Below are 24,920 nucleotides of genomic sequence, written 5' to 3' on the forward strand. Positions count from 1 at the left end.
GTGTGCTTTATAAATGGAGTCTGATGGGGTAATGGAGCATGTGCTGCGAGCTTGGAGTCTCAGCTCACGAGTGATTCCACCCAATGCCACCTGCTCAGGACAAGTTCCTGACTGCCCACTCCTCTGTCCTCTAGGGTCCCAGCCCAGTCCAACCTCTCTCCTGCCCCCACCCAGTGACCATGGGTCCTGGGCACCGGCATGAAGATCAGGTTGGGAACACACCCCATGGCATCTCAGAGTGGGGCATGATTGTAGCTACCCTTGTCAACTTTTTCCTAGACTGGCAGCACTGCAGGGCATTGGGTGGGTCAATCAGCAAAGGCGAGCCTCTCTCCCACCACCCACTCAGGTACCCAATTGTCTGGTGTGGAGGTCACAATAACCTTGGGGCAGCAGGCTGGTGGGAAGGGGCAATGCCTGGCTCGAGTCCCCGCTCCCAGCCAGGGCACGATGTGTGGGTCCCACAGCTGGCAGGAGGAAACAGGCAGCTGATGGGCTGCTCTCAGAGTCATGGAGTGGGTCCCCCAGACTCTTGTGAGGGTCTGCAGGTGCCCTAAGAGTATACCAGTGCTGGAGAGAGTGACATTAACTAGCAAATAAAAAACACCATAACAGGTTGAGAGAGTGATGCTAGAGAAAAGGGGAAAGCTTTAGCTTTCAGTGCCTTAATGGCACTTTTCCCCGTTTTTTGAACAGGAGGCCCTACATTTTAATCTTGCACTATTTCCTTTATCTTCAGGTAAAGAAAGAAGTCATGGGGGCCAGACCAGGTGAGTAGGGAGGGTGTTCCAATACAGTGATTTGTTTACTGGCTAAAACCTCCCTCACAGACAGGCCGTGTGAGCTGGTGCATTGTCGTGATGCACGAGCCATGAATTATCGGCGGAAAGTTAAGGTCATCTAACTTTTTCACGCGGCCTTTTCAGCACTTCTAGAGTAAACTTGGTTAACTGTTTGTCCACTTGGTACAAATTCATAGTGCATAATCCCTCTGGTATCAAAAAAAGGTTAGCAACATTGTTGCAATAAGTTCTCAAACTTAATTGTCCAACCTCATATGCATATGGATTCTATATTAGCTAATAATATTAATTTTAAATTTCATGAATTGTAAACTGTACTATGGTTATGTAAAAGCACGTTCTGTTTCTTAGGAGGTACATGCTGAAGTGTTTGGGGGTGGAGAATCGTGTCTATAATTTTCAAATGGCTCTAGAAAAAACACAGTTATAACACTAATGTGAGTACATGTGTATATATCAGCGAGAGAAAGAGAAAGAAACTGTGACAAATGCCAGAATGGGTGAATGTAGGTGATGACATATGTTCATTGTTGCATTCATTTTCCATTACTGCTATGACAAATTACCACAAACTCAGTGGCTTAAAACAACATGAGCTTATTATCTCACAGCTCTGATTGTCAGAAGTCTAATGCAGGCATCACAAGTCTGAAAACAAGTGTCAGCAAAGCTGCAAGCCTTTCTGGAGGCTCTAGAGATGAATCCATTTCCATGCCTTTTCCAGCCTCGAGCTGCCCACATTCCTTGGCTACGGCCCCTTCCTCTATCTTCCAAGCCAGCAATGGCGGGTCTGGTCTTTCTCACATCAAATCACTCGGACACTGACTCTTGTTCCACCTCCTTCTTCCACTTCTAAGGACCCTGTTGTTACATTGGGCCTACCCAATAATCCAGTGTCATTTCCCCATTTTTAAGGTCAGCTGATTACCAACCTTAATTCCCATTGACATGTAACATAAATGGAGAGAGAGCCCAGAAATAGACACACATATATGATGGATGTATTTTTTCACAAAGGTATCCTTAAAAGAGCAGGAAACAGAAGCTTCTTGTGAACCAAAACTGTCTACCAAGGCCTGGTCTGCCCCGTGGGTAGCGAACACTCCATCTCTGGAGGCGTGTAAGAGGCTGGATAACCTTCTGTTCTGAAGAAACTCTTCCTAAGCAAGGGGGATCCGGAAGTTGTCCGCTCTCTGAGGTCCCTAGGGCTGCGAGGCAGCAGGAAGCGGCCGCGGGTCGCTGTCCGCGGTGCTGAACGTGCGTAGGTCACCGGATCCTTCCCATCTGTGACTCGGTAGCCACAACTCCCGGTGGCCCTGTTTTTGCTTTGTTTTATGTTCTGTCGTGATGCATATTTTCCTGTTTGTATGTCTTATCAAAATTTTAAGGTTAAGTACTTGTTTATTACGGAAATGTCAAACATGTATAAAATTAGAGAGACTAATACAATGAACTCCCATGTACTCACCACCCAGTGGTAACTGTTAATTCATGTTTCATCGTCTCTCATCCCCCTCTCCCCACCCGGATTATTCTTAAGCAAATCTCACGCATTACGTCATTTCATTCATGAACATTTCAGTCGGATCTCTAAAAGAACTTTTTGAAAACATATTCCCAATGCATTAACACAACTAAAAAGTAACAATTATTCCTTAATATCACCACACATGTCGTTAAGTGTATACAATCCGATTTATGGGTGGGATGCAAAGCTCAGAGGGACTGAGGTATGGGCCTGGGAGAGTCTCATGTGGCCAGGATTTAGTGCTGGATACAGGTTGCCCCACTAGCATTGCATGACCCCAGCCACAGATTAGCACATACCAGCCTGCTTGCCACAGATAACATTAAGCAAGTCTGAGGCACAACCTGCTGGCTCAGGCAGGTGGTCACGCCCACAGGGTGGCCCCTGAGAACACCAGTGCCTAGGCACTACAGGATCCAACCGCATTCCTACCCAGACAGGTCTTAGTCAAGATCAGTTACATCAGAATCTCCACAGAAGAATCCTGAGCATTCGTATTTCTACCCAGCATTCTAGTGTGCAGACAAGGTGGAACGAGAGCCTGACCTGGGCTTGAATGCCATCTGTACCACCAGCTGGCTATGGGGCCTTGGATGAGACACTTCACCCCTCTGAGCCTCAGATTCCTTGTCTGTTTAACTTACCATGGGCCACCCATAACCTGCTTTTACACCTGCAGTCCCCCCTCCTGGAATGACTTTCTGCCAAACCAAATTCTAGGCTTCCATAAAGACCCAGTCCAGAAACCCATTCCTCTGTGGTTAATCCCCTCCTGGAATCACTTCTTCCTCTAACGATGTGGTATCAGTTGTGCATGATACAAGCTTAAAGCAGAGCTAGATGCCCTTTAGAAACCGGCTAGTTCAACCCCTGATTTCAAAGACAAGGAAATGAGGAATTGATCGAGGAAAGAACTTGCCCCATATCATACAACAGGTGCACGGTGAAGCTGTGACGCTCCAGGGGTCTTCCTGTTGCCTGCAGCACCATCTGGGATGTTTCCAGCTCTACCACTTACCAGTGAGCATAACCTCTCTGTGCCTCAGTTTCCTCACCCATAAATTGAGGAGAATCATGCCTGCTTCCCAGGGTTGCTGTGAGAATTCAGAGATGATGAGCTGTGTCAACTTCAAAGCGACGTGCACTTGGGAGGGTTAGCGTCCCCAATACTGCCACAGAAATAGCAATAGAGGCATGTGACCTCCTTGGAGCAGGGGTCTGCCTCCAGCATCAGGCTGCTTATCAGACAACCAGCAATCAGAAATCCAGGCTGGGGAGTCACAGCTGTTCCAGGGTCCTAGGACCCAAAGAGGTCCTTGGCTGGGACACTGAGAGAAAGAGGGTGATGGACCCATGACTTTAGCACACCTGATGGGAAGCCATGGTGCACAGTGCAAAGAGGGCTCTGATGTCACACAGGTTCTGGCCCCAATCACAGCTCCCCTGAGTTTCGTCTGGACTATCACCCAGTCAGGGCCAGAGTGAGGCTCAAAGGAGGGACAGTGGTCCTATCCTAGTCTGGTATCTAACACAGAGCAGGAGTGTAGATAATGCATTTTCACTCCCCCCGCCCCGAGCAGTAATCCCTGCTGTATGACGTAGTCTGCAAGAAGCCATTAATTTTCTCAAGTACATACCCCATGAGGTATGTATTATTGCCTCCATTCTACACAGGGGGAAACTGAGGCTCTGAGAGGTGAGGGGATCAATGCTGAATTGCAGAGATAGGACTGAAACCCAGATCAGCCTGAATCCAGCACCCAGGACCCCTCCTCTGCTCTGTAACACCTCAGGGCTCTGCGTTAGGAGGATGTATAGGTGATAAGTCAAGGATGTCAAGAAACTCTGACCTGGACCAGTTCCTGAACTGTCTGCTTTGTCAGCTGAGCCATCTCAGTGTCTCTTAAGGGCTTGGCCAGGGGCACAGTGTAGGTTCTGCTCTGAGGACAGGAAGACAAGTGAGTCCCCAGAGAAGCCAGAAGAGGTCTGGTGTCCCAGCATCTGTTCTGCCCGAGAGAGGGAGGGGCTGGAGAGGGAGGGGCTGGAGGCACTGCCACACCATCAACCTTCCTGTGGGATAAAGGGGGGCTTGGTGGTGGCATCAAGGAGTTTGGGGCACCCCAACAGAAGCTCATGCAGCTGGAATTCTGCAAAGACTTTAATTCCTTTCATCTCTCTCTCCCCACACCCTCCCATCTCCTGAGAGGGGCTCCCACTGGGTGCATCCAGTAGGAAGTCAGAGATCAAGGTTGCTGGCGTGAGGCAGACCGTGAGGGTCACTCCCAAGGGCTGGTGCAGGACAGAGAACGTGAGAGAAAGGATCTGAGGGGACGCACACCACCCCATCACTTCCAGTTGCTCCCCAGTCTCTGATACGAGCATATTCTCCATCTTCGGTAAAGCACTCTGTAAACAGCTCTACAAGATTGCTGGAACCCCTCTTCTCAGCAGAAGCTGCTCCCAAATCCCACATTTGGAAATTCCAGAACCAAGAATTTCAGCTCCTGCCTTCCTTTCTCCCTCTGATGAGACAGGGGCAGGGTGACCTGGGCACATAGCAACCTAGAAAATACCGACAGGCTAGGCCACTCCCCAAAAAGAAGTACCCAGACCTCAGGGAACTGGCTCCAAGGAGCAGGGGCTCCAAAGGGGCCGGTGGGGCCTCCTCTGGCTCCTGAGGGCCACCTGCCCACACTGTCTGAGACAAGAGCCTGGGAGGAAAAATGAGAGGCTGTTCCATCAGTCCTCCATTCAGACAATTCCAGTGCCCACCCTGGGCCAAGGGCTGGGCACTGAGCTCCCGAAGGCAAATCACATGCAGGCCTCACTCAAGAAGGCAGATGTGGGCACAGAGGACAAAGATGGGTCAGGAGAAGTCAGTCACTGGGTTGGTCCAGCTTGGTGGCCCTCAGGACTTATGGGCAGGCAGGTCTGGGTTTCTTGGCCAGCAGCACAGGAGGAACTGCCTTGGGCTAAAGGGGACTCCTGCCCCGCAGGCTGCAGAGGAAGCAGAATCCAGTGAGTGCAGGTTGTCAGAGCCTGGGGCCGGGTGAACAGCAGGGTGAAGCCATGTGGGGGCAGCCTGGCACTCAGGGAGCCCCGAGTCATGCTTCCCGCAAGTCCTGCAAGGAGGAACAATCCAAACCCTTATTCGGGCGGTGTTGGGAGTGACAGGAAGGTTCCAGGGATGGCCCCTCCCTGGGGTCGCTGTGCTGGTTTCCTTGGTAAACAAATGGCTGTTGAGTGGGTGCAGGAGGACTGTGGGGTGGGGTCTCCAGCCAGCAGGGAGGGCAGGTTGGGGAGAGACAGACAGCCCCAACCCAGACCCCAAGCAGGGCATGTGGGGACATTGGAAGGATGACAGAAGGACTGGTGGGGGTGTGGCCCAGCAGGGAGATCACGTGTCCTGTGAGCTCAGGCTTTCTGTGTGCAGGGGGAGCGGTGACTGCCCCCAGCAGTTCCTGCAGACTGACCGATGTGACTGGTCAGCACCTCCATCCAGATCCAGCACGGGTCTAGCCCACAGCGGTGACCAAACACATGTACCAAGGGCTGCATGTGTGGCTGGACAGAGGGACGTGGATTATACGGACTGCCTGCCCAGGGCCCAGGGAAACAGCGGGTGCCTCCCCCACTCGGCACAGCCACGCCTGTCCACCTCACCTTGACCAGCCCAACGAGCTGGTCCTTCGTCCTGGAGTAGACCCCGAGGGCCAGGCTCCTCAGCATCCCCTGCAGCCAGCACAAGTCTGCCGGCATATCAGGCAGCCACAGCATCAACCTGCAAGAAGGTGTGGCAGCGGCTTCACCAGGCTAAGCCTGCACGTCAGCCCAGCTGAGACCACCCGTCCCACAGCACCAGAGCGGAGCTAGGGGTCCCTGCACTGGAGTCACCGGGACTAAAGGAAGGGGAATAGGGATAAGAAGCAGCCAGCAGTGTTGTCTGCGCCACAGAGCAGGCTAGACCCACAGAGCAGCTGCAGGGGAGTGAGGGGCTGAGGGAATGAACCATGACGGACTCTGAACTTGGTGGAGGTGGCCAGGCCCTGAGGGTCGACTCCACAGGGCACAAGTGGAGAGCCCAGGGGAATAAAGGGCAGGGCTTTAGGGTCAGGCTGGCTTGGGGTGCAGCTTAGCTCCCCTGCTTATCAGCTGTGTGACTTGGGCAGGACAGGGAACCTCTGTGGGCCTCACTTTCCTCACCTGCCAAATGAGAACAGTCACCTTGCCTATATCTCCAGTCCTTCCTCTCTCTCCTCCCCAGATCAGCCCCTGCCCTCCTCACTCCACACCCCTGCATCCACTCTCTTCCCAGCAGCCAATAGCCTGCCTGAAACGGAGCTCACACTAGCCCTCGGTCGCTCAAACCCTCCTGTGCTCCCCACGTGGGCCCTACAGCATCAGCAGAGGGCCGGGTCATCCAACTATGGCTGAGAAGGTGCCAGGGCAGGCTCCTTCTCAAACTCACTGGCCACTGGAGAGCCTCGCCCCTCAGAGGGGCCTCTAAACCAGGTCCTCACACCGGGCAGACAATCCAGAGTGTAGTGTGGCAAGCAAAACACAAGCAGGTCTGTCACCTCCCTTGTTCTGGACCTTCTGCCTCTATTATTGCAACCTACATGTTGAGCATGTAGAGAACATACCAAGTATGAATTTCCCTGTGGTCTAGGCAGGCCTCCCCATCAGTGCTCATACATGGATTGATTGATGTATAATTTGGTAACTGAAAAGGCTAGAATTTGCCTTTCTCCTATTTGATTTCAACTTGTGGTTTCAGTCAATGGCTCAGAATGAAGAGAATCTGTGCCAGCAGAAAGCTCCCTCCCAGCTTTCAGTCACCAGCAATTCCAACAATAGGGCTGATCCCGTCCTTAACTCAACATGGAGCAGGACAGAGGCCTGTGACCTGCTACATAGACCTTCTTCTGGGGCACAGAGAATTTTTTAAAATACGGATCTCCACATGACACTCCCCTGGTGAAACCCTTCATCGCCTTCTGCCACTGTCAGGATAAAGACCCCTCTCCTCACATGGCTCCCCCTGCCAGCCTGCCCAGCCCCATCTGGGATAGCACTCCATCTTTTGGCTTCAGACACACCGGCCTCTCTTTCTGCTCCTCAAATGAGCTTTACTCCCTTCTGCCTTCTGCCCCAGGACCTTTGCACATGCTGTTCCATCCATCTGGAATTTTTTCCCTTCTCTCTTTGCTTAGTGGACTCTTACCCATCCTTCAGATTATAGCTCATAAGTTACCTCCTCTAGGCAGCCTTCCCTGACTAGACAGCCCCTAATATGAGCCGTCCCAGTTCATAGCTAGTGGAGACCTCTCTAGGTATCGCTCAGCAGAGCTTTGATTAAACAGGTGAATGTGTGATGCTGTGTGGGTTGTCAGGCTGCAGAAGGCCAGGGCTGGGTCTAGTTCAATGCTGCCTCCCTTGTCCCTAGTAGGCCCTCGATAACCATTGGAATCAATGAACCCACAATGAGGAGTGCTCCATTAGTCAGCAGAGTTAGAACGGTTAGTGAGGGCTTAACCATAGCCCGTCTGTCATGGAACGGCCTTGTTTTATAGGAAAAGAAGCTGAGGCCCAGAGGAGTCAAGAGACCTGGCCCTGGCCACACGGCAACTCTGAGCCAGACTGGCCCCTAGAGTTATCTTCAAAAACAGCACATGGTCTCTGAGGCTCTGTCAGGTGGAGCAACAGGCCAGAAGTTCTAGAGACAGAGGAAGAGCAGGGCACTGACCAGGAGGCCCCCTCTTGATTACAGCTGCCATACTGCCTCCCCATCAATTCGGTTCTGCAGAGACCACCAAGACCGCTCTGGGTATCGCCGCCAACACTAGGCAGTGTGGGGAGACCAGCCGCCCGTCCTGCCATGGGCACCGATCTTTGCCACAACCCTGGTGGCAAGCCAGACCCCTCCCATGACCCCTGGCCTGTCCTCACCTTTTGCTCCGGAAGTAGACGTACTCGAAGGGCAGCGTGCAGGGCAGCAGCAGATAGGTCAGTGCCCGGCCGGACCTCGACCGGCAGAAGCGGGCCCAGGGCCTGGGGTCCCTCATGCATGCTTTCTTCAGTGCTGCAAGAGAAGCCATGGCATCCCCCCCACCACACCTCAATGCCTGTAGAGGCAGCACGAGCCCCTTTCTACCCCACAGTCCACAGACTTCACCCACCCCCAGCTGCAGAGGAAGAAACAGTATTGATCAAGCCCCTGCATGAGCCAGTAGGTGGCTAGGCCCGCACCTCGTGCTCTCATTACTGTCCCTGAAATGGGCAGGGTATGCCCCTTTCACAGAAGAGGAGACTGAGGTTCAGAGTGGAGAAGTGACTTGTCCAAAGCCCATCGCCAGGAAGTGACAGGGCCAGGATGGACCCAAGGCCTGTCACGCTCCCCAAGCTCTTTCCACCTCTCCTATCCCTCTGGAAAGTCTGCTGTGGCCCCCTAAGATGGGGCATATGCTCCCTCGATAACAGCAACACATTGGTGTTATTATCAAGCACAGCAGTGGCAGCAGCTGGAACCACAACTACCATTTTCCGAGCCCTCTATCCTCTGAACTGACCAGAGTGGAAGGAACCGACATCCTGGCCAGGGCTGAGCCAGTCCCCAAGGCCCTGCCCCAAGACCACTGCACAGCCACCCACACACCACCAAGCAGTGTCTGGCCAGGCCCCCCTAGAGACAGGCGCTGGGAGGGTTCACTGACAGCACAGTTCGGAGACCCGGCTCTTGGTTTACCTGCCATGTGTCCTGGGACAAGTCCCTTCCCTTCCCAAGCCTAGGGAAGCAGGGATACGGCAGCACCTACCTCCCTGGGCAGGTATGTGACAATTAATGGATGCCTGTAAGGGCCAGGCCAAAGGACAATTCCCTTCCCAGCCGTTGTGACCACTGCAGTGCGGCCGGTCCCAGGGGCAGCTCTCTGGTGCCCCCGTGTGGCTGCAGGTATGCTGTCAGGGTTCCAGAGTCCCAAGCTCGAAACTCAGGGCTCAGTCCATTTCTGCTCACCCTATGTGGTCTCCAGCGCTGAACGAGGCGTCCTCCTCACCCTGCCCCATTCCCTCACCCACCTCACTGTCCCTGCTCTGGCCTCACCGCCATCATCTCTCCTCCCAGCCTCCTGCCTGTCCCCTCCCAGCGAGTTGCAGTAATCCCTGGAGTTCAGAGCAGCAGTGAACTCTGAAGAGGAGAGGTGGCCCCCAGTAGCCCCCCCAGGGGCCCCATCTCTCTCCTCCAGGCCGCCTGCCCACCCCTCCCAACCCCCTAAGCTCATCTCTGTGACCCTGCCCCTCAACCACTGTGTTAAGCCACAGGGGCCTCCAGCTCCTCCCCCGTCCAGCCCACCCAGCACCTCTGCACATGCGCGCCCTCAGCCTGGATGCTTGTCTCCCCCTCTCTTTGCCTGGACAGCTCCTCCTTTAATGCCTCACTTAGACGCTGCTCTAACTTGGCCTCCACCAGCACCATGACATGTGTCTGTGGGACCCTGCATTTTCCTGTTATTGCAACTGTGACATTTAGGGTACTGGGCAGAAGCGCAGGCTAACTGGCTCAGAGCAGAACTACTTCTGCCATTTGCTAGCCGTGGGACCTTGGGTAAGTCACTTAGCGACCTCTCTGTGCTGTGGTTTCCTCATCTGTACAAGGGGGCAATTCAGTACCACACTCAGAGTATTGTTGAAAGGATGAAGTGAGTCCAGACCCCCCAGACGTGCCTGTCCTGCCCCTCCATTACCTCCTGCCCTTCCCTGGACAGTGGGCAATGGCCTGGCTCTCTCAGGCATGGTCTTGGGTTTGAAGCCCCCAGCTGTGGGCTTTGAGACCCCTCTGAGCTTCAGTTTTTTCATACGTGAAATGGGGTAAGAAAATCACTTGGGTCCACGGTTGTGGTGAGGAGTGAATGACACTGTAAAAGCCCCTGGCACCATGCCAGGCACTTAGTAGGTGCTCAAAAAAAATGAGTCCTGTCCTCTGCCAGGCAATGAGCACCTTCAGGGAAGGATCCCAGCCCCCAGCCCCTGCATGCAGGGCACCTGCTAGGTGAGCGAGTACAGGTAAGAAGGGAAGTACCAGACTCCAGGTCTGGCGAGATCGTCTCAAAGTTGGGCACGTCCTTCAGCAGCACGTTGGGTACTGCCCAGTTGAGCGACAGGCCTGCCTCCTGGCCTTGGTCATGACCAGCATGCCGGGTCTCATCAGCTGGGGCTGGGGGCTCCTTAGACACCAGCGTCCACAGCACTGGCTCCTTGGTGAGTCCTGGGTCAGGAGAGAGGAAGGATTTACAGGTGAGAACATCTGGAGTCTCCCGGCGACAATGACTCCCCCAGCTCTCACACTGTCCATCCCATCCACACCCCTCATGACCCAAACCCAGCTCTGAGGACCTGCTTATCACAGGATGGACCCAAGGCTCATCCTGGATGGTGCCTCCCTGCATTGCCCCGGCCCTGCTCTGCTCCTTGTGCACTTTCTAGTGGTTAATCAGAGCCCAGAGCCTGAGACAGTCTGGAGTTCAAATCCTGGCCCTACCACTTGCAAGCTATGTAACCTAATGGCTCCACACCTCAGTTTTCCTCTCTGTGAAAGGGGAAAATCAAGACCTGCTCTATATGGTTGTTGTGAGAATTTAGATAAGTACATAAGGCTCAGACCCAGGTCTGGGTGTGTGGTGAGTGCTCAGCAAATGCTTCCTGCTACTGTGTGTTTTGGGGCGGGAGGGGTCAAGGACATGGGTTCTGGGGCCACACAACCTGAGTTCACCTCTCAGCTCTGCCACTTTGAAGAGCAGTACCCTGTGGGATGACATCAAGCTCTAGCCCAGACCTCACTGGCCCACCCACCACCCCAGGAACACACACACACACACACACACACACACACCCCTGTGGCTGTACTGTACGCGCCCCCAAGGTACCAGCCTCTGTCCCTTCGCTCTTGCTCTTCTTCCCTCTGCCCCAATGCCCTTTTCAACCTTTCCATCATCTTCCTAACTAGTCAAAACCCAGCTCTCTGTCCCTGTCTCCAGGAAGCCTTCCTTGTTCTCTCCAGCCCCCAGCCTGTGTCGGGGCATTCTCTGGGCTCCCACAACCCTGAGCACCCTGCATCTCCCTGAGATGTCTCTCTCTGGGTCTGTCCCCCTGCCCTAGGCTGCAGGCAGGTAGAGAGTGGGACACATGTGTGCTTTCTCTCTGGACCCCCAGCCTGCAGCGTAGGCCAAGCACCGAACAGATGCTGAGGGAGAGAATGAGGGAGTCAAGGTCCAGAAAAACCACAAATACCAAGAGACCGGGTCCACCTGGCATGCACACGGGGTGAGATCCCCGGCGACTGTGGGGGCTGCCACCTACCGCGTCTCTCCAGGAACCTCAGGGCGTCCAAGTAGCCTTGCCTGCAGCTGTCAGCCACAATCTGCCAACACACAGGTCAGGCTGGATGAGGAAGGCATGGACCTCCCCTCGAGCTTGTGGTTGCAGGCCAGAGACTTGCCATCAACTGGAAGTGAGCCCAGCCCAGCCTACGCTCCCCCAGAGACCCCTCAGCAGGCTGGAGGACCCCAGGGCCCCCAGCACCAGGAAGGGGGCCACAGGACCGCAGGTGGAACAAATCTGCCTGAGCTGCTTCCCTCCCCACAGCCTCATTTCACTTCCCTCCTCTAAGACTCGCCATCTGGGCCTCTTGCACCAGCCCCTCCCCCCACTGGCCTCAGTTCCCTCCTCTGACCCAGGATACCTGGGACATTGCCTGGTTCCCCATAGGTCAGTGGATGATGGGTCCCTTTGCCTGTTTGATGTTCCTTTCCAGGAGCAGCCTGAGACGGCAGAGGAGCCCCAGGGCCCACACCCACCTGTCTCATGCATGGCTCCCCAACTAATGGGGAAAAAGCACCTGTAGGTCCAGAAAGGTGCTCTGCCTCCCTGTGCTGTGTGACCGGGGATGGCCACACCACCTTTCTGAGAACCTCGGTTGCCTTGTCTGTAAATGGGGCTGAGACTTTCTGTCCACCCCAGGGCTGTAGGGAGGATCAGAAGAAATGGCGTGACCTCGTTTCATAAATTATAAAACATTACAGAACCATAAGAGGTGTGAAGGAATAGGGGAGAGCCGGGGCGTGCTGGGGGGTGGAGGAACATGGTATGATGATAAATCAGGTTGTCAAATTACCGATTTCCCAGAAATACCAAGGGGCAAGAAGCAGGAAGTGTGGGTTGTTGTCCATCTTTTTCTGTGCTTGTGCCTCGCCTCCACATGGCCAATCTGTCCACAATCTAGGGCAACGGTTAGGAGCATGGGTCTGGGCTAGCTCAGGATTTGAAACCTGGCTTTGTGGCTTCAGGGCTGTGTGGCTTTGAACAGGTCACTTAACCTCTCTGTGCCACAGTGTTCTCCCCGGAGAAATGGAGATGACTGACGACAGTACCTTCTCACAGAGCCTGACCCAGAGGAGCACCGGCAGAGGCCTGGCTCACACGCACGCTCAGCAGAGTTGGCGTCAGTGCGGTGCAGTTTACAGGGGCCCCATCCCAACTCTACACTTGCTCAGGAGGACGGGGAAGAATAGTAAGGACACAACTTGGGCTTCAGGCTGTGGGTTCGAGGGCATGACTGTAAGACCCAGGACATGTATCCTACCCGCCTGAGGCTATGAGGAAGGTTCAGGGGCACAGAGTCTGACTCATGGGGCCCTTGACCTCGGCCAAGCCTCTTACACTTTCCAGGCTGGGTGCCGGGGCCAGACCTACCTCAGGGTTGGGGGGTATGAAGCAGATGAGCCCCAAGAAAAAGTTGTCGACACAGATCTGGAAGTTGGCATTGCAGGCGTTCAGCTCGTGCATGCTGGCCGACATGCTCGGGGGGCAGATGTCCATGGTCCCGTGGAAAGGCGACACGGTGATGGTGTTGGGGCAGTCCGCGAACAGCAAGGTGTTGCTCAGAGCCCCGTCGAAGTAGCGCTGCAATTCAGGTGGGCGGTGCTCAGCATCCCTGCCCTCCTCCCACACCCCCACAGCCACTGAGCCACCCACCAAAGAGGGGCTGCAGCTGGTGGCCCTGTGACTGCCCCTGAGTCACTAGGTCTGCTCTAGCTCAGATTGCTCTGAGCACCCCAGGAGCTGGGGGGTGCTGGCACACAGTAGGTGCTCAGGGAGCGCTGGTGCCCTCCCCCTACCCACATACCTCTCAACAGCAGGTGCTCAGGGCAGAGGCTCAGCCACTTACCTCCCCTCTGAATTCGGGGGGGATAATCCCACAATAGAAAGGAAAGTACAGGGAGCAGACCACGGCCTGGAAAGACAAGAGTCATCGGAAACAACTGTTCACACTCCTTGTGCTCAGAACCTGCTCTGAGTACAGGGTCCCATCCCAGGGCAGCCCACGAGGTGGGTGTCATTCATCCTGTGCCCAGGGGAGGGACCTGAGGCCCTGGGAGGCTTGAGTCCCAGTCGACCTCCCAAGGTTAAGAAAGGATTTGAATGCAGGCCCATCCCGACATCCATCTGCCCTTGTCTCCCTGCTGATGGGACCTTTGCTGACTCAGCATTGCTGCTGGATGTCTTCCCCCGAAAGGCAAACGGAGGTACCAAGTACCACTTCTCTTTCACGAGTCTGGCAGAAATTCTCCACCAAGAATCTAGGGATGTCTCCCAGCATGTGTTCCTTGGACACTGATCCAACCAGATGCACCTCAAACAAGATACCTTGGCTTCTCTATCTACTTGGAAAACACTGTCTACTTTTCCAGTAAAGGCTCTGAGAAGTCCTGCAGTCAAAAAGATCCTTAACATAGACCTTGATGCTATTGGTATTTAGGGCTGGATAATTCTCTGTTGTGGGGGGGGGGGGGCTGTGCATTGAAGGATGTTTAGCCTCATCCTTGACCTCTACCCACCAGACGCTAGTAGTACACACACAGTTGTGGCAGCCAAAAATATCTCCAGCATTGCCAAATGTCCCCAAGGGGAAAATCACCCAATTGAGAACCACTGACCCAGAGCTTACCAACACCTGGCACGCAGAGCCTGTCTCCACAAACCCTTGGAGAACATCCTCCAGTCCTTTCGGGGAGATGCACCCCTCTCTGGCTCTGACCAGAGGGAGAGGCAGGTGAGCACCTCGTTCCCCCAGATGAATAATAGAAGTGACAGCAGCTAATGTTTCCTGAGGACCTACTCTGTGCCAGGCAGGCCCTATACGATGTGCCATATAGGCAAAGATGCTAGAACACACTTTGGGGTCCCCAGCTGGCTTCCTCGGGAGGCTGTGGACGTCAGCCCGCAGCAAGGGATTGGCCCTCTCTGCACACACTAAGAATCCCGTCAGCACAGACCCAGAGACAGGCCCTGTGACGGGCACTGGGAGCACCAGGAAGAAAAAGCTGCTGCGTTACGGAAGCCCAGTCTGGGTGGACAGGGAGGCCCTGATGGAGAGAGTGGACAGAGCGGCGACAGGGGAAGCACTGGCTTCCTGGCTGAGGCCTTGCCGGGGACGGACCTGACTCCTTCCCTGTCTGAGCTCACCCAGGGACCCTCCTGGCCACCCCCACCTCCTGTCCCTGCACTCTTTCCCTGACCACATGGGTCTTTGTCATATCCTCCTGTTTTATTTCAATACTGGATGACTTATTAACTCATTGATCTGTACCTCACACACGTGAGACCAGAAGCCCCAAGACTTAGGCAAGATTCTGAGGGCCCCCCCACAGGGTGGAAGTCTCCTTACTCACCTTGCCACCCCTCTCTGCACCTTGACCCTCTAATATGTAACCAAACTGAGGAGCTGCAAGTTCACCACCACCCCACCCACCCAGCCCGCCCCGCAGATGTGTCTGCCCCTGGGAAGTGCCTGGAAGTCACTCTGGAGGGAGATGGAACCCAGCCACCTGCCGCCAGGCCCTGGGGCCCACCAGCTGCTCACCTGGATGACCTCATCGCGGGAGGCGAAGTCGGTGACTATGACGTTGTGGCCATCAGGCCAACGGGTCAGCGAGATGCCCAGGCGCTGGGAGGCCAGGATGTGAATGTTGGCAGGCAGAATGTCCTGCAGCCGCTGCCTGATGTGCTCGATGGGTGCGAAGGCGGGGTGGAAGATACCCAGGCTCAGCTGCTCCAGCTGCTTGACCAGTTCCAGGAGCTGGGAGCAGGAGAAGTCTGCAGGCATGGGGACGGGGTCCTAAGCCACTGGGGGGCCTGCCACACCTGCTGGAAGGCTTGACCTCCCTCCTGCGTGCCATGGGAGTGGAGGGTCCGTGGCACTCCAGCTCAGAATTTCTGTGCCCAGCACTGTGTTCAAACCCTCTGTCCACTTTTTGCCCCCAAGTGACCTTGGGAACAGTCTTCCCAGCCCTGAGCCTCAAATCCCTCTTCTGCGAAATGGGAGTGACCACAGTCCCGAGTCCTCAGGGTTCTCATGAGGAATAAAGGGGAGCCTGTTGGGTGGAAAGACCCCTGGGCACAGCGCCAGGCACAAGGCCCTGGACCACCCCTCTCCCTCCGCGCCCACCCCATCCGCTCGAAATCTGCTGGCGAGTTCCCCAGCCCTCCTCAGCCAGCTGTCCCCAGACGCACCAATTGATTCTCCCAAGAGGATGCAGAGGGCGTTGAGCGTCCCAGACGAGGAGCCGTAGAAGCGACGGGCGCCCTGGAGGAGGCGCGGGGCGCGCTCCATCAGGCAGTGGGTTACACCCACGTGGTAGAGGCCCAAGAAGGCGGCGCCCGAAAAGGACAGGCTCCAGCTGCCCTCCTCCTCGAAGCAGCCCATGGCGGTGGGGCCCGGATGGTTACAAAGTCAGAATGGGGCTGGGAAGGGGGAATCAGTGGCGGACGCGGCGGAGATGGAGCGCGTGATGTGGCAGCCTCACCGGTCAAATGTGGAACGGGAGGTGCGGCCCATATGTGAAGCTCTGGCGGGAGCTCAGGCCCCGCCCCTGGTGCCACCGTCCCGCCCCCGGGCCTTCGTTACCTGCCGCCCCAGCAAATGAGTTCCCGGGGCTATGACCTCCCTCCCCTCCAGGTGAGCACCAGGTGTGCCCCAGAAGTGCAGACACGCTGTGGGTGCCCTGACGCCGCCCCTACACTCCTGCCCTCGTTCTGGTTCATGCCCCAGATTGCTGGGTGACAGGACCCGGGAGAGTGGGACCAACCTTTCTTGATCACTGGTAATCTTGATAGAAGCATTATTCCTGTCCCCACTTTACAGATGAGGAAACTGAGGGCAGGAGGGAAGGTGATAGCAGGGAAGTGGCAGAGCTGGACCCTCAACACCTGGTCTTTGGTGTCAAACCAGACTCAATTCTGCAGCGGTCCTGGTTCAGGGACCAGAGACCCAGGGAGATCTGGGTTCCAAACTGTTGTTCCCAGCTGTGGACGTTCCCCAAACTCCTCATCCTCTCTGGGCTGTGGGTTTCAGCATAATATGAGGACTTACAGAGAACTTTCTGCTCAGATCTCTGCACCCCAAACACAGACACCCCTATCAACTGCCCAGCCCTGGGGGCAGCAGGCACCCACACTGTGCAAAGTGCTTTCTTTGCAGTCACCTTCACAGAGCTGTGTGAGTAGGAACCACTGTGCCCATGTTCAGATGGGGACACCAGCAAAGCCAGGAAATGCCTCCAAGAAAACTGGCCCCCATCCTGTAAACTGGGCAGCAGTTCTGGAAATCAAGCCAGGGCAAGTGCAATTAAATACCCCAGAGAAATTCTCTGATGAGTCCACAGGGTGATGTGGGTGTGGCGGGGACAGAGTTGCCTGTGGTGGGTCGTAGAGGACTCCCCCCACACCCCAGGGATGGGTGAGTGACCCCAATGGGCACTCCATAGAATGTCACAGAGCCTTAGAAGTGACAGGCAAAAGAAGAATGAGGTTTATTGCATGATGCCATTTATGCAAACACTCCCAAAGCCTTACCATGTATTTTTAAAACAATATATTAACTGCCTGGAACGTGAGTTGGAAGGTCATACCTTATACATATTAGAGTATGGCTCTGGGGAGTGGAAGGGAAGGGAAAGAGAGGTGGGAGGAGAGGGCAACGGATAAAAGAACAAATAAAACACGATGTGCAGCTGAAGAGCTCAAAAGAAGGGGAAGGGACACAGCTATGGAGCAGCAGCCGAGCTGGACCCCAGCCTAGACAAGCTGGGCTGATGCTCAGACCCCTTCTGTAGCACCCCCAGCCTGAGTGGGGACAGACCCCTGGAATTCCTTCCAGAGTGCAGAGTGCCTGGGGGCTTCTTTCCATCGGAGGTGGGGCCTGGGGACTCAGGAGAGGCTTTCTGGGGGCCTCTGAAGGTTGACAACACCCTTGGCAAGTATTTACTCCTTCCTGGCACTGGGCTAAGCACTTTTCCTAGATTGTGTCATTTCATCTTCACAACCGTTCTGTAAGATGGACAGTGTCTCCGACCCCATTTGACAGCTAAAGAAACCGAGACGTAAACTGGGAACCCAAGAGAGCTCTGCCAGGAAAAGGCCGAGCTGGGACTCTGCAGGCCTCCTGGTTGCCCTGACAGAGAAGAAAAGGGTGGGCAGAAGGAAGCAGAGTTGGGGGAGCTGGGGTGGGAACAGCAGAGGGACCAGGGGTGGCAGAGCTGGTGGGTGGGCAGCACGGAGCCCTGGGAAAGCCCAAGTGGCTGAAAGCCCCCGTCTCTGCATCTGCCTGGTGACTGGTCCATGCCACTAAGTGCTCACCAAGCCCTCACTGAATAAGCTGCAAATGCTTCCAGAGCAGGACCCAGGCCGAGTGGGGCCTCTGCAGGGTCCTTATGCTGGCCTCACACGATGAGCCCTGTCCTCGCTCCACTTCTCTCCCTGGAGGAGGCAGCCCTCGCCCAGCCCACCCCAGCTCCTGACACACCTGCCCCATCTCACCTATAGCAAAATCCCCACCACCCTAACCCCTCCTAGTACCAGGCTAGAACGCACCACAGGCTCCCGGGCTCCTGCCCTCGCTCACCAGGTCCTCACCTGTGGCCTCCTCAAACACCTCATCACTCCTCCCCTGGTGCCCCACAGGCCCACGCTCCATCACCTCTCACCCCATCACCTGCTACCACCTCCGACTCCCTTCCCAGCCCCGCCCCTCCCACACACACTGCAAGGAGGCTCCTGGCTCACCTACTCACGCAGGTGTAAACCCAACTCTTCCAACACCAAACTCCCCTGTGTGCTTCCAAACCCCTCCACAAAGGCTGAACCCACCTGGGAGGGGGTGGGGGGAAGGGGCGGGGGGGGGCGGTGTCCTGCTGCTGCCACTCTGGGCCTTGGAAGCAGAGGAGCTGACTGGAGCCTGGGGCAGGCATGCCAGAGCTGGGTCCTGACTTACCCCTCCCAGGCTGGGCTTCCTTAAGGCAGGTCACTTCCCCTGTTGGAGCCTGTCCCTTACCACCACTGTTGTTGGTAACACCTACCTACTCACTGCCAGCAGACAAAGGGCCTTCCAAATTATTAGAAGAAACACACACATGCAAAGCAAAGAACAACTTGGATTATACAGGGAAAGATTTTTTTAAAAGAAGCACTGCAAACGAGAAGGAGATGCAAGAAAGAACGAATCCCATCAGATAAACCAACAAATCTGAATAGGACCCATCCTGGCACAGACACGCCATATTCTCCAGCTGTTGAAATAGAGGGCAGGTCCATCTGTATGCACCGACAAGGGCCACTCCTGAGAGAGAGGAAGTGCCCACATACCACACTGTGGTAAGATTCGACCACTGGGTAATGTTTTTAAAAGGAGGATTATGTGGAATGGAAACACATGAGAATATAAGGATAGAATGTGTCCCGAAAGATCCACAGGAACTATAAGACTGGTGACCTGAGCAGCAGAGATGGAGGGACTTCTTGGACAGAGGCATATGTTCACTCTGGACCCTTTGTTTAAAAGACCTAATGAGCAGAATGAAGCGGCCTCTATAAACAGAACCCCACTCCCTAACCTGCACCCAGAGACAGCCCTGTAAGGATACAGACGTGGCTCATGGCTGCTGCCGCGTGACAGTCCATGATACCACTCTCTCTACTTGGGTCTCTCTCTGCGTGAAAGTTTCCATAATAAGTTCCTTCCAGACATGTCCCGTGGATCAGCAAGTATCCTATTATTTACCTGGGGAATCTCATTGTAATCAGTGCCCTGGGGTTGGACTCTGCGTTTCTTGGGCTCTTCGCCTGTTCCTCTGCCCTGCTCAGGAGCCAAGTGCCTTGAGAAAACGTGGGTCGATAGCATCTTCACTTCAGAGACAGGTGGGCACGCCATCCTGCACTGACTCACCTGGCTTGCTGGCAGGTAACCTTGGGCAGCTCCAGATGGGCCCCAGCTGGGGACAATCAGAGGCGACAGCTGACTCTGACCCCTAGGAGAGGATCCGACGACATCAGACGAAGCTTAGGACCCCCTCACCACAGGAGTGGCTGTGCCGGACCTCGCAGAGGCTCTGCCTGAGACCCCGTGGTACCCTGGGAGCCTCGAAGGACAGTTTGTTCTCAAGTTCCCTTATCATCACCCCAGTGGTCATCCAGCCTTTCTTGAACTCCTCTGTTGACGGGGAACTTCCTACTTGTCAGGGAGCCCTCTTTCCTATGAAACAGGTCTGACTTTAGAATTTACCTTCCGGTATCTTCCGCTGCCTGTTCCAGCTCAGTCTTCTGAGGCCCCAGAAGAGACTTGTTCCCTCTGCCTGGGGCAGCCTTGCAGAGACAATTACCCAGGACTTCAAATGTGTCTTTATACCACTGTCTCAACCCCTGTCCAGGTGGGTCCTCTGAACCTGGTCCAGGTGGTACTGACTCTAAGATGCAAAAACCCAGTACAGAAAACCCCAGCCCCGGGATAGCTATAGAGCTGATTTTCACCTCCTTCATTATGGACCCTCTGCTTCTGTTAATGCTTCTGTCATTAGCCTTTTGGTAAGCGATACCATACTGATACCTCACCGGCAATTTCCAGCCACTTACATGCCCAAATCCTTTTCATAAAGGCTGCTCTTGCACCATGCCTCCTCCATTCTCTACTCAGGCAACTTTGTTTCCCCCTTAAAGTCTAGAACAGCATAGCCCAATAGAAATATAACGTAAGCCTTATATGTTACTTTTAATTTTCTAACCAAAAAAGTATAGAGAAAGAGGTGAGATTATTTTCAATAATGTATTTTATTTAACTCAATATACCCAAAATATTATCATTTCAACTTGTAATAAATATAGAATAGTATAAGAGATTTTATTCTTTTATTTTCCCTAAGTCTTCTAAACCCTTTTCCCTTCTCTGCTCCCGACTCAATTCAGACATCAAATTCTCAACAGCTAAAGTAAAATATAATCTGGCCAAAACAATAAAGTTGTATTTAATGGGAAAGTATTTTACACAGCTTCAGTTTTTAAATTTAAATTTTAATTATTGAAAATAAAATAAATTCAGTTCCTCTGGAGAATTAGCACAAATGGCTAGTGGCGATTATGTTGGACAGCTCAGGTCTAGACCTCAGAAAGCAAAAGAAATTGACACCTCCCAGGGTATACTGCTTCCCCGGCCCCTGTGGCTCTGGGAGGAGTGGACAGGTGGCTGCCCCCTGGGAGCCCACTATCCACTGAGGGAGACACACATCCATGGGTGACGGGCTGGAGGCAGTCTGAAGCACGCTCTGACGGCCAGTGTGAGCTCAGAAGAAAGGTGGGGATCTGTGGCCAGGTGTTCAGTGGAGACATAACCAATAGGCTTCAGAGAAAAGGTAACATTTGAGCTGGGCCTTGGAGGTTAAGTGAGCATTCACCAGGCAGGGAAGAGGAGACAGGAGCAGAGAGAAGAGGATGAGCAAAGGCACTGAGGCAGAGAGGGGTAGGGAAGAGTGAGAGTCCAGTGGAGCAGGCTTAGGGCAGGGAGGGGGAGCGGAGGGCAGAAGCCCTGGGGGCCCGGCTGAGCTGCTTTGTATGTTGTGCTTTAGGAATTGGGGTTTGCGAATTTGGGGGTGGCTGTCTGAGATTTCCTAGAGATAGACTTACCAAGGCCAGTCCTGCACAGAAGCACGTCCAAAAAAACTCAAGTTCAACCCTGCAGGGCACTGGAGGGGTCCCTACACACACTCTCACACACACAGGAGGGAACCCACAGAGGCCCTGAGGGATGGAGAAAAGGCCATTCATTGCATGGCATGCGAGACCCAGGTTTGCGCAGGGGCCCAAGGACACTCCCTCTCCATTCCTGGGTCCCTCCCGCTCTCCCTGCATTCCAGGAGGAGGTGACTGGGAGAAGGAATGGGGGCTTTGTGGGTGCTGGAAATGCACCCTACTTTGATCCGATTACATGAGTAAGTTTACTTGCGAAAAACTCACCCAGCTGTTCATTCACCACCGATACACTTGACTGTGTGTATGTCAAAACTCAATTTAAAAAGCTTAAAATATAAGCCTCTCCTTCCTGCGCTGGGCTCCACCTCGTCCCCGCCAGGCCCCTCCTCCTCCTCCTGGACCTCACCTTTTCTTCCTTGGGAGCCCCCACACCCCGCTCCGCTCCGTTTTCTTGGGTAGAGCAACCTACCGAGGGTCCATTACTTCACTCAGCACCGCGGAAGTCTGCTCAGCCGGTGATGTGAACAGCGTTTTTGGAGGCTGGGCTCACATGCCGGCCTCACCAACTCTTCACCTCGTGACCCCGGCTCAGTGGGTGGACATCAAACGCCTTGTTTTCCTCCATCTGTAGATGGGGACACAACAGGACGTCCCTCATAGGATTATATGGGGACTGAAAAGAGTGACTTTTGTAGAGCACTTAGCGGGACCCTGGTGTGTGCCTGCAGCCATTTTATCTCTTAAATCCCAGTCACATCGTGTAGACGGGTCTGAGTGCCTGCTCCAGCCAGGCTGGCAGATTTCAGTCCCAGCCTCGAGGACCGTTCTCATCCAGTCTGGCAGACAGGTGCACATAAGCTGTGTGACCAGTCCTACGACAGATGCAGAGGCCAAGAGCAAGCAGGGCCCTGTTGACTCAGGTCAGGGTGGCCATCTGCCTGGGCAGGACACCAGGAGTCTTGCGGCCTCCCAGCTCCACAGCTGAGCCCGTGGGCATTGGGAGCGAGGCCTGGGCAGGGAGGCAGTGGGTGATCTGGGCAGGTCACCTCGCTGTTCTGTTTCCCCGAGGTAAGGTGGGAATAATCACTGTTATTGTTGACAGTGAGAAGGCTCTGGTAACGACACGTGCCAGAAGGGGCTTTGGGGACTAGGAAGTCCCGGGCAAATGTGCACCTCCATCTGTCTGCTCAGTCGACCAGGGCCTTACTGTACCTATGCACGGCTGGAGAGGGAGAGGGAGGTGTGGAGATATGGGGGTGGGGCGTGGGCCAGAACCCACCCCAGGGAGAGGGGAACCACGCATCCAGGCCAGCGTGCAGCCACTTCACTGGATTGCACCACCGATGCATGGAGAGGCGGGCATGGAGAGGCCAAGGTCAGAGCCGGAGAAGGCTGTTCTGGGGACTCTGATGCCGGGTGGAGGGCACTCCTGGAGCTAAGAGAGAAGAGCTGCGATGGGACGCTGGGGCAGCCTGGCACGTTGCCACTCGCTTGGACAAGCCCTACACAGGCAAGGTGCTGGAGCTGGGGTCTGGAGTCCACTTAACAGGATGGGCCTGGTTTTCCCAGGCGGTGGGCCGGCTCTCAGACCCCACATCTGGGCACATGCTCAGGGCTGTTTCTCACCGTGTCTGCAGACTTCTCCTCCCAGAACAGGAAAGCTAAGGGCAGGTTTCCTCCCACATGATGACTGCTCAGCTCATTGTACTTTACGTGATACGAATTTTCTGTTTGGGGCATCCGGGCCGATCCAGAAATTTCATTTCTGTTTTGGGGTTTGTTTTTTTTAAATGTGTTTAAAATCTATTGAAATGGAGGTTTACTCACAAAGTTATCCAGAGCCTCGTCGGTGGCTCAGATGAGGGGTGAAATTACGTGGCAGGTTGGGGGGCTGGCAGGTGTGGCTCCCAGGTCGAGGCTTTCTCTCAATCCTGAAGACGGACCGTCAGCCCTGAATTTCCTGACTTGGACGTGGAGCTTCATGGGCTGCGCCATGCAGCAGGGCCGGCCTGCTGTGTCCTCCAGAACCTCGGGACGCTGAGCACCCATCCCCCCGGCCTGGGCTTCCAGCTGGGCTCCGAGGGCTCCACAAGGCTCTCTCCTCTCTTCCTTTGTGACTAGACGTGCGCTGTGGTGGGCGGCAGAGCTCCAAAGAGGAAACATCACAAAATGGAGGATTCCAAAAATCCTCTGGGCATCAAACCCATGATTGTCCCGCCCCCCGTCAACAAAATGCATTTCCTCCCATTGTCCACCTTTTTCGCTGAACTCCGTGTTTTCCTTCTGTTCGTGAACTTTTTACTTGGGAATAATTTCAGGTTTCAAGAAAAGTTGCAAAGATAGTAGAGCGTTGTCACAGGCCCTTCGCCCAGCTCCCCTGCTGTCAGCATCGTACAGAAATCGGGTACTTTGTCGAAACCGCTCTTCGCCTATGGAAGTGAGAGCTGCTGTTGTACAAACTGAGTGAGATCTATTGGGTCCTCAGAGTCTGTGGGGGGTGGTGACCCCTCCCCCCATTGCTGTGCTTTGGTCAGACAGGTGTGAGGTGATGGGGGAGGCAGATGTAAGGCTCTGAGCCAGAGGCGAGGAGGCGGGGCAGTGGGTGTAAACGGAACTGGAGCTGCAGGCTGGGCACAGCCTCTGCGTGGGTGGGGGAGGGAGAGCTGGGAATGAGAGGGACCAAAGGATGGGACCAGGGACCGCTTTCACTCCTCAGTGTCATGGTCCTTGGCCGCAAGAGAAGAGTGGCTGTCTTGGAATATGAGGAGGAACCCTGCCTTTGTTTGGGGGCATCCAGGGGAAAGAAATAGGGACGCCTTTCTGTGGTAGTGCAAGGAGGTTGCCAGCCTCAGGCTGTGCATTCCAGCACCGCCGCTGGTACCTGTCGGGCCTTGGGCAAGAGCCTTGATCTCCCTTTGCCTCACATCCTCATCTGCGAAGTGGAAATGATGTCACACCCTGCAGGGTTATTGCAAGACTAACTAAGAAGGTCCAGGGAGCAGGCCACGCCTGGCACAGGAGCCTGTCTCTCCGTGTTCACTGCCCCTTGGCTTTAAAACCCAACATGTGGGTCCTGTTCATCTCTTCATTTACTAACAAGCTGTTCTCATCGCTTTTCAAATGATGAATTCTTCTAATCCTCGTAACAACTGTAGGAGGCCAGGTGCTCAGATTATCTGCATGTCACACTGAGGCCCAGAGAGGTGAAGTAACTTGCTCAAGGTCACACATCTGCCCACCAGCAAAGCCGCGGGCAGAGCCCAGGGAGTCTGGCTCCTTCCTGTGCCCCACGCTGCCATGTGTCCTTTCAGAAGTCCCCTCATATCTGAAAGCGTTGCACAAGGCTCTGGATGGGCTGGTGCCCTCCCCTGACCCCAGAAGTCCCTGCCCTGCCTGTCTTTAGTGGCTCTGTTGCAGGGCAGCAAGCATGGGCTTTGCTAACTGACAGATGTGCTTCCAACCCCAGCTCTGCCATTTACCAGATAGGAGACCTTGAGTAAGTGGCTCCACCTCTCCACTTC

The 24,920-nt window shown here is 54.7% G+C and overlaps 1 protein-coding gene across 1 annotated transcript; it reads right to left on the minus strand.

Annotated features, from left to right (window-relative positions):
• Window positions 1-587: 587 nt before the first annotated feature.
• Window positions 588-16,180, minus strand: PNPLA5 (patatin like domain 5, triacylglycerol lipase). The gene is made up of 9 exons (XM_019715024.2): window positions 15,898-16,180; window positions 15,248-15,480; window positions 13,553-13,618; window positions 13,078-13,287; window positions 11,686-11,746; window positions 10,409-10,594; window positions 8,281-8,413; window positions 5,995-6,112; window positions 588-5,328 (listed from the first exon to the last, which is right to left on the minus strand). Exons 1-9 carry the CDS (start codon window positions 16,088-16,090, stop codon window positions 5,212-5,214), a joined length of 1,317 nt encoding a protein of 438 aa, XP_019570583.2. The 5' UTR covers window positions 16,091-16,180; the 3' UTR covers window positions 588-5,211.
• Window positions 16,181-24,920: the final 8,740 nt, after the last annotated feature.

This window comes from Rhinolophus sinicus, linkage group LG02 (genome assembly GCF_036562045.2).
Source record: "Rhinolophus sinicus isolate RSC01 linkage group LG02, ASM3656204v1, whole genome shotgun sequence".
Taxonomy (NCBI): Eukaryota; Metazoa; Chordata; class Mammalia; order Chiroptera; family Rhinolophidae; genus Rhinolophus; species Rhinolophus sinicus.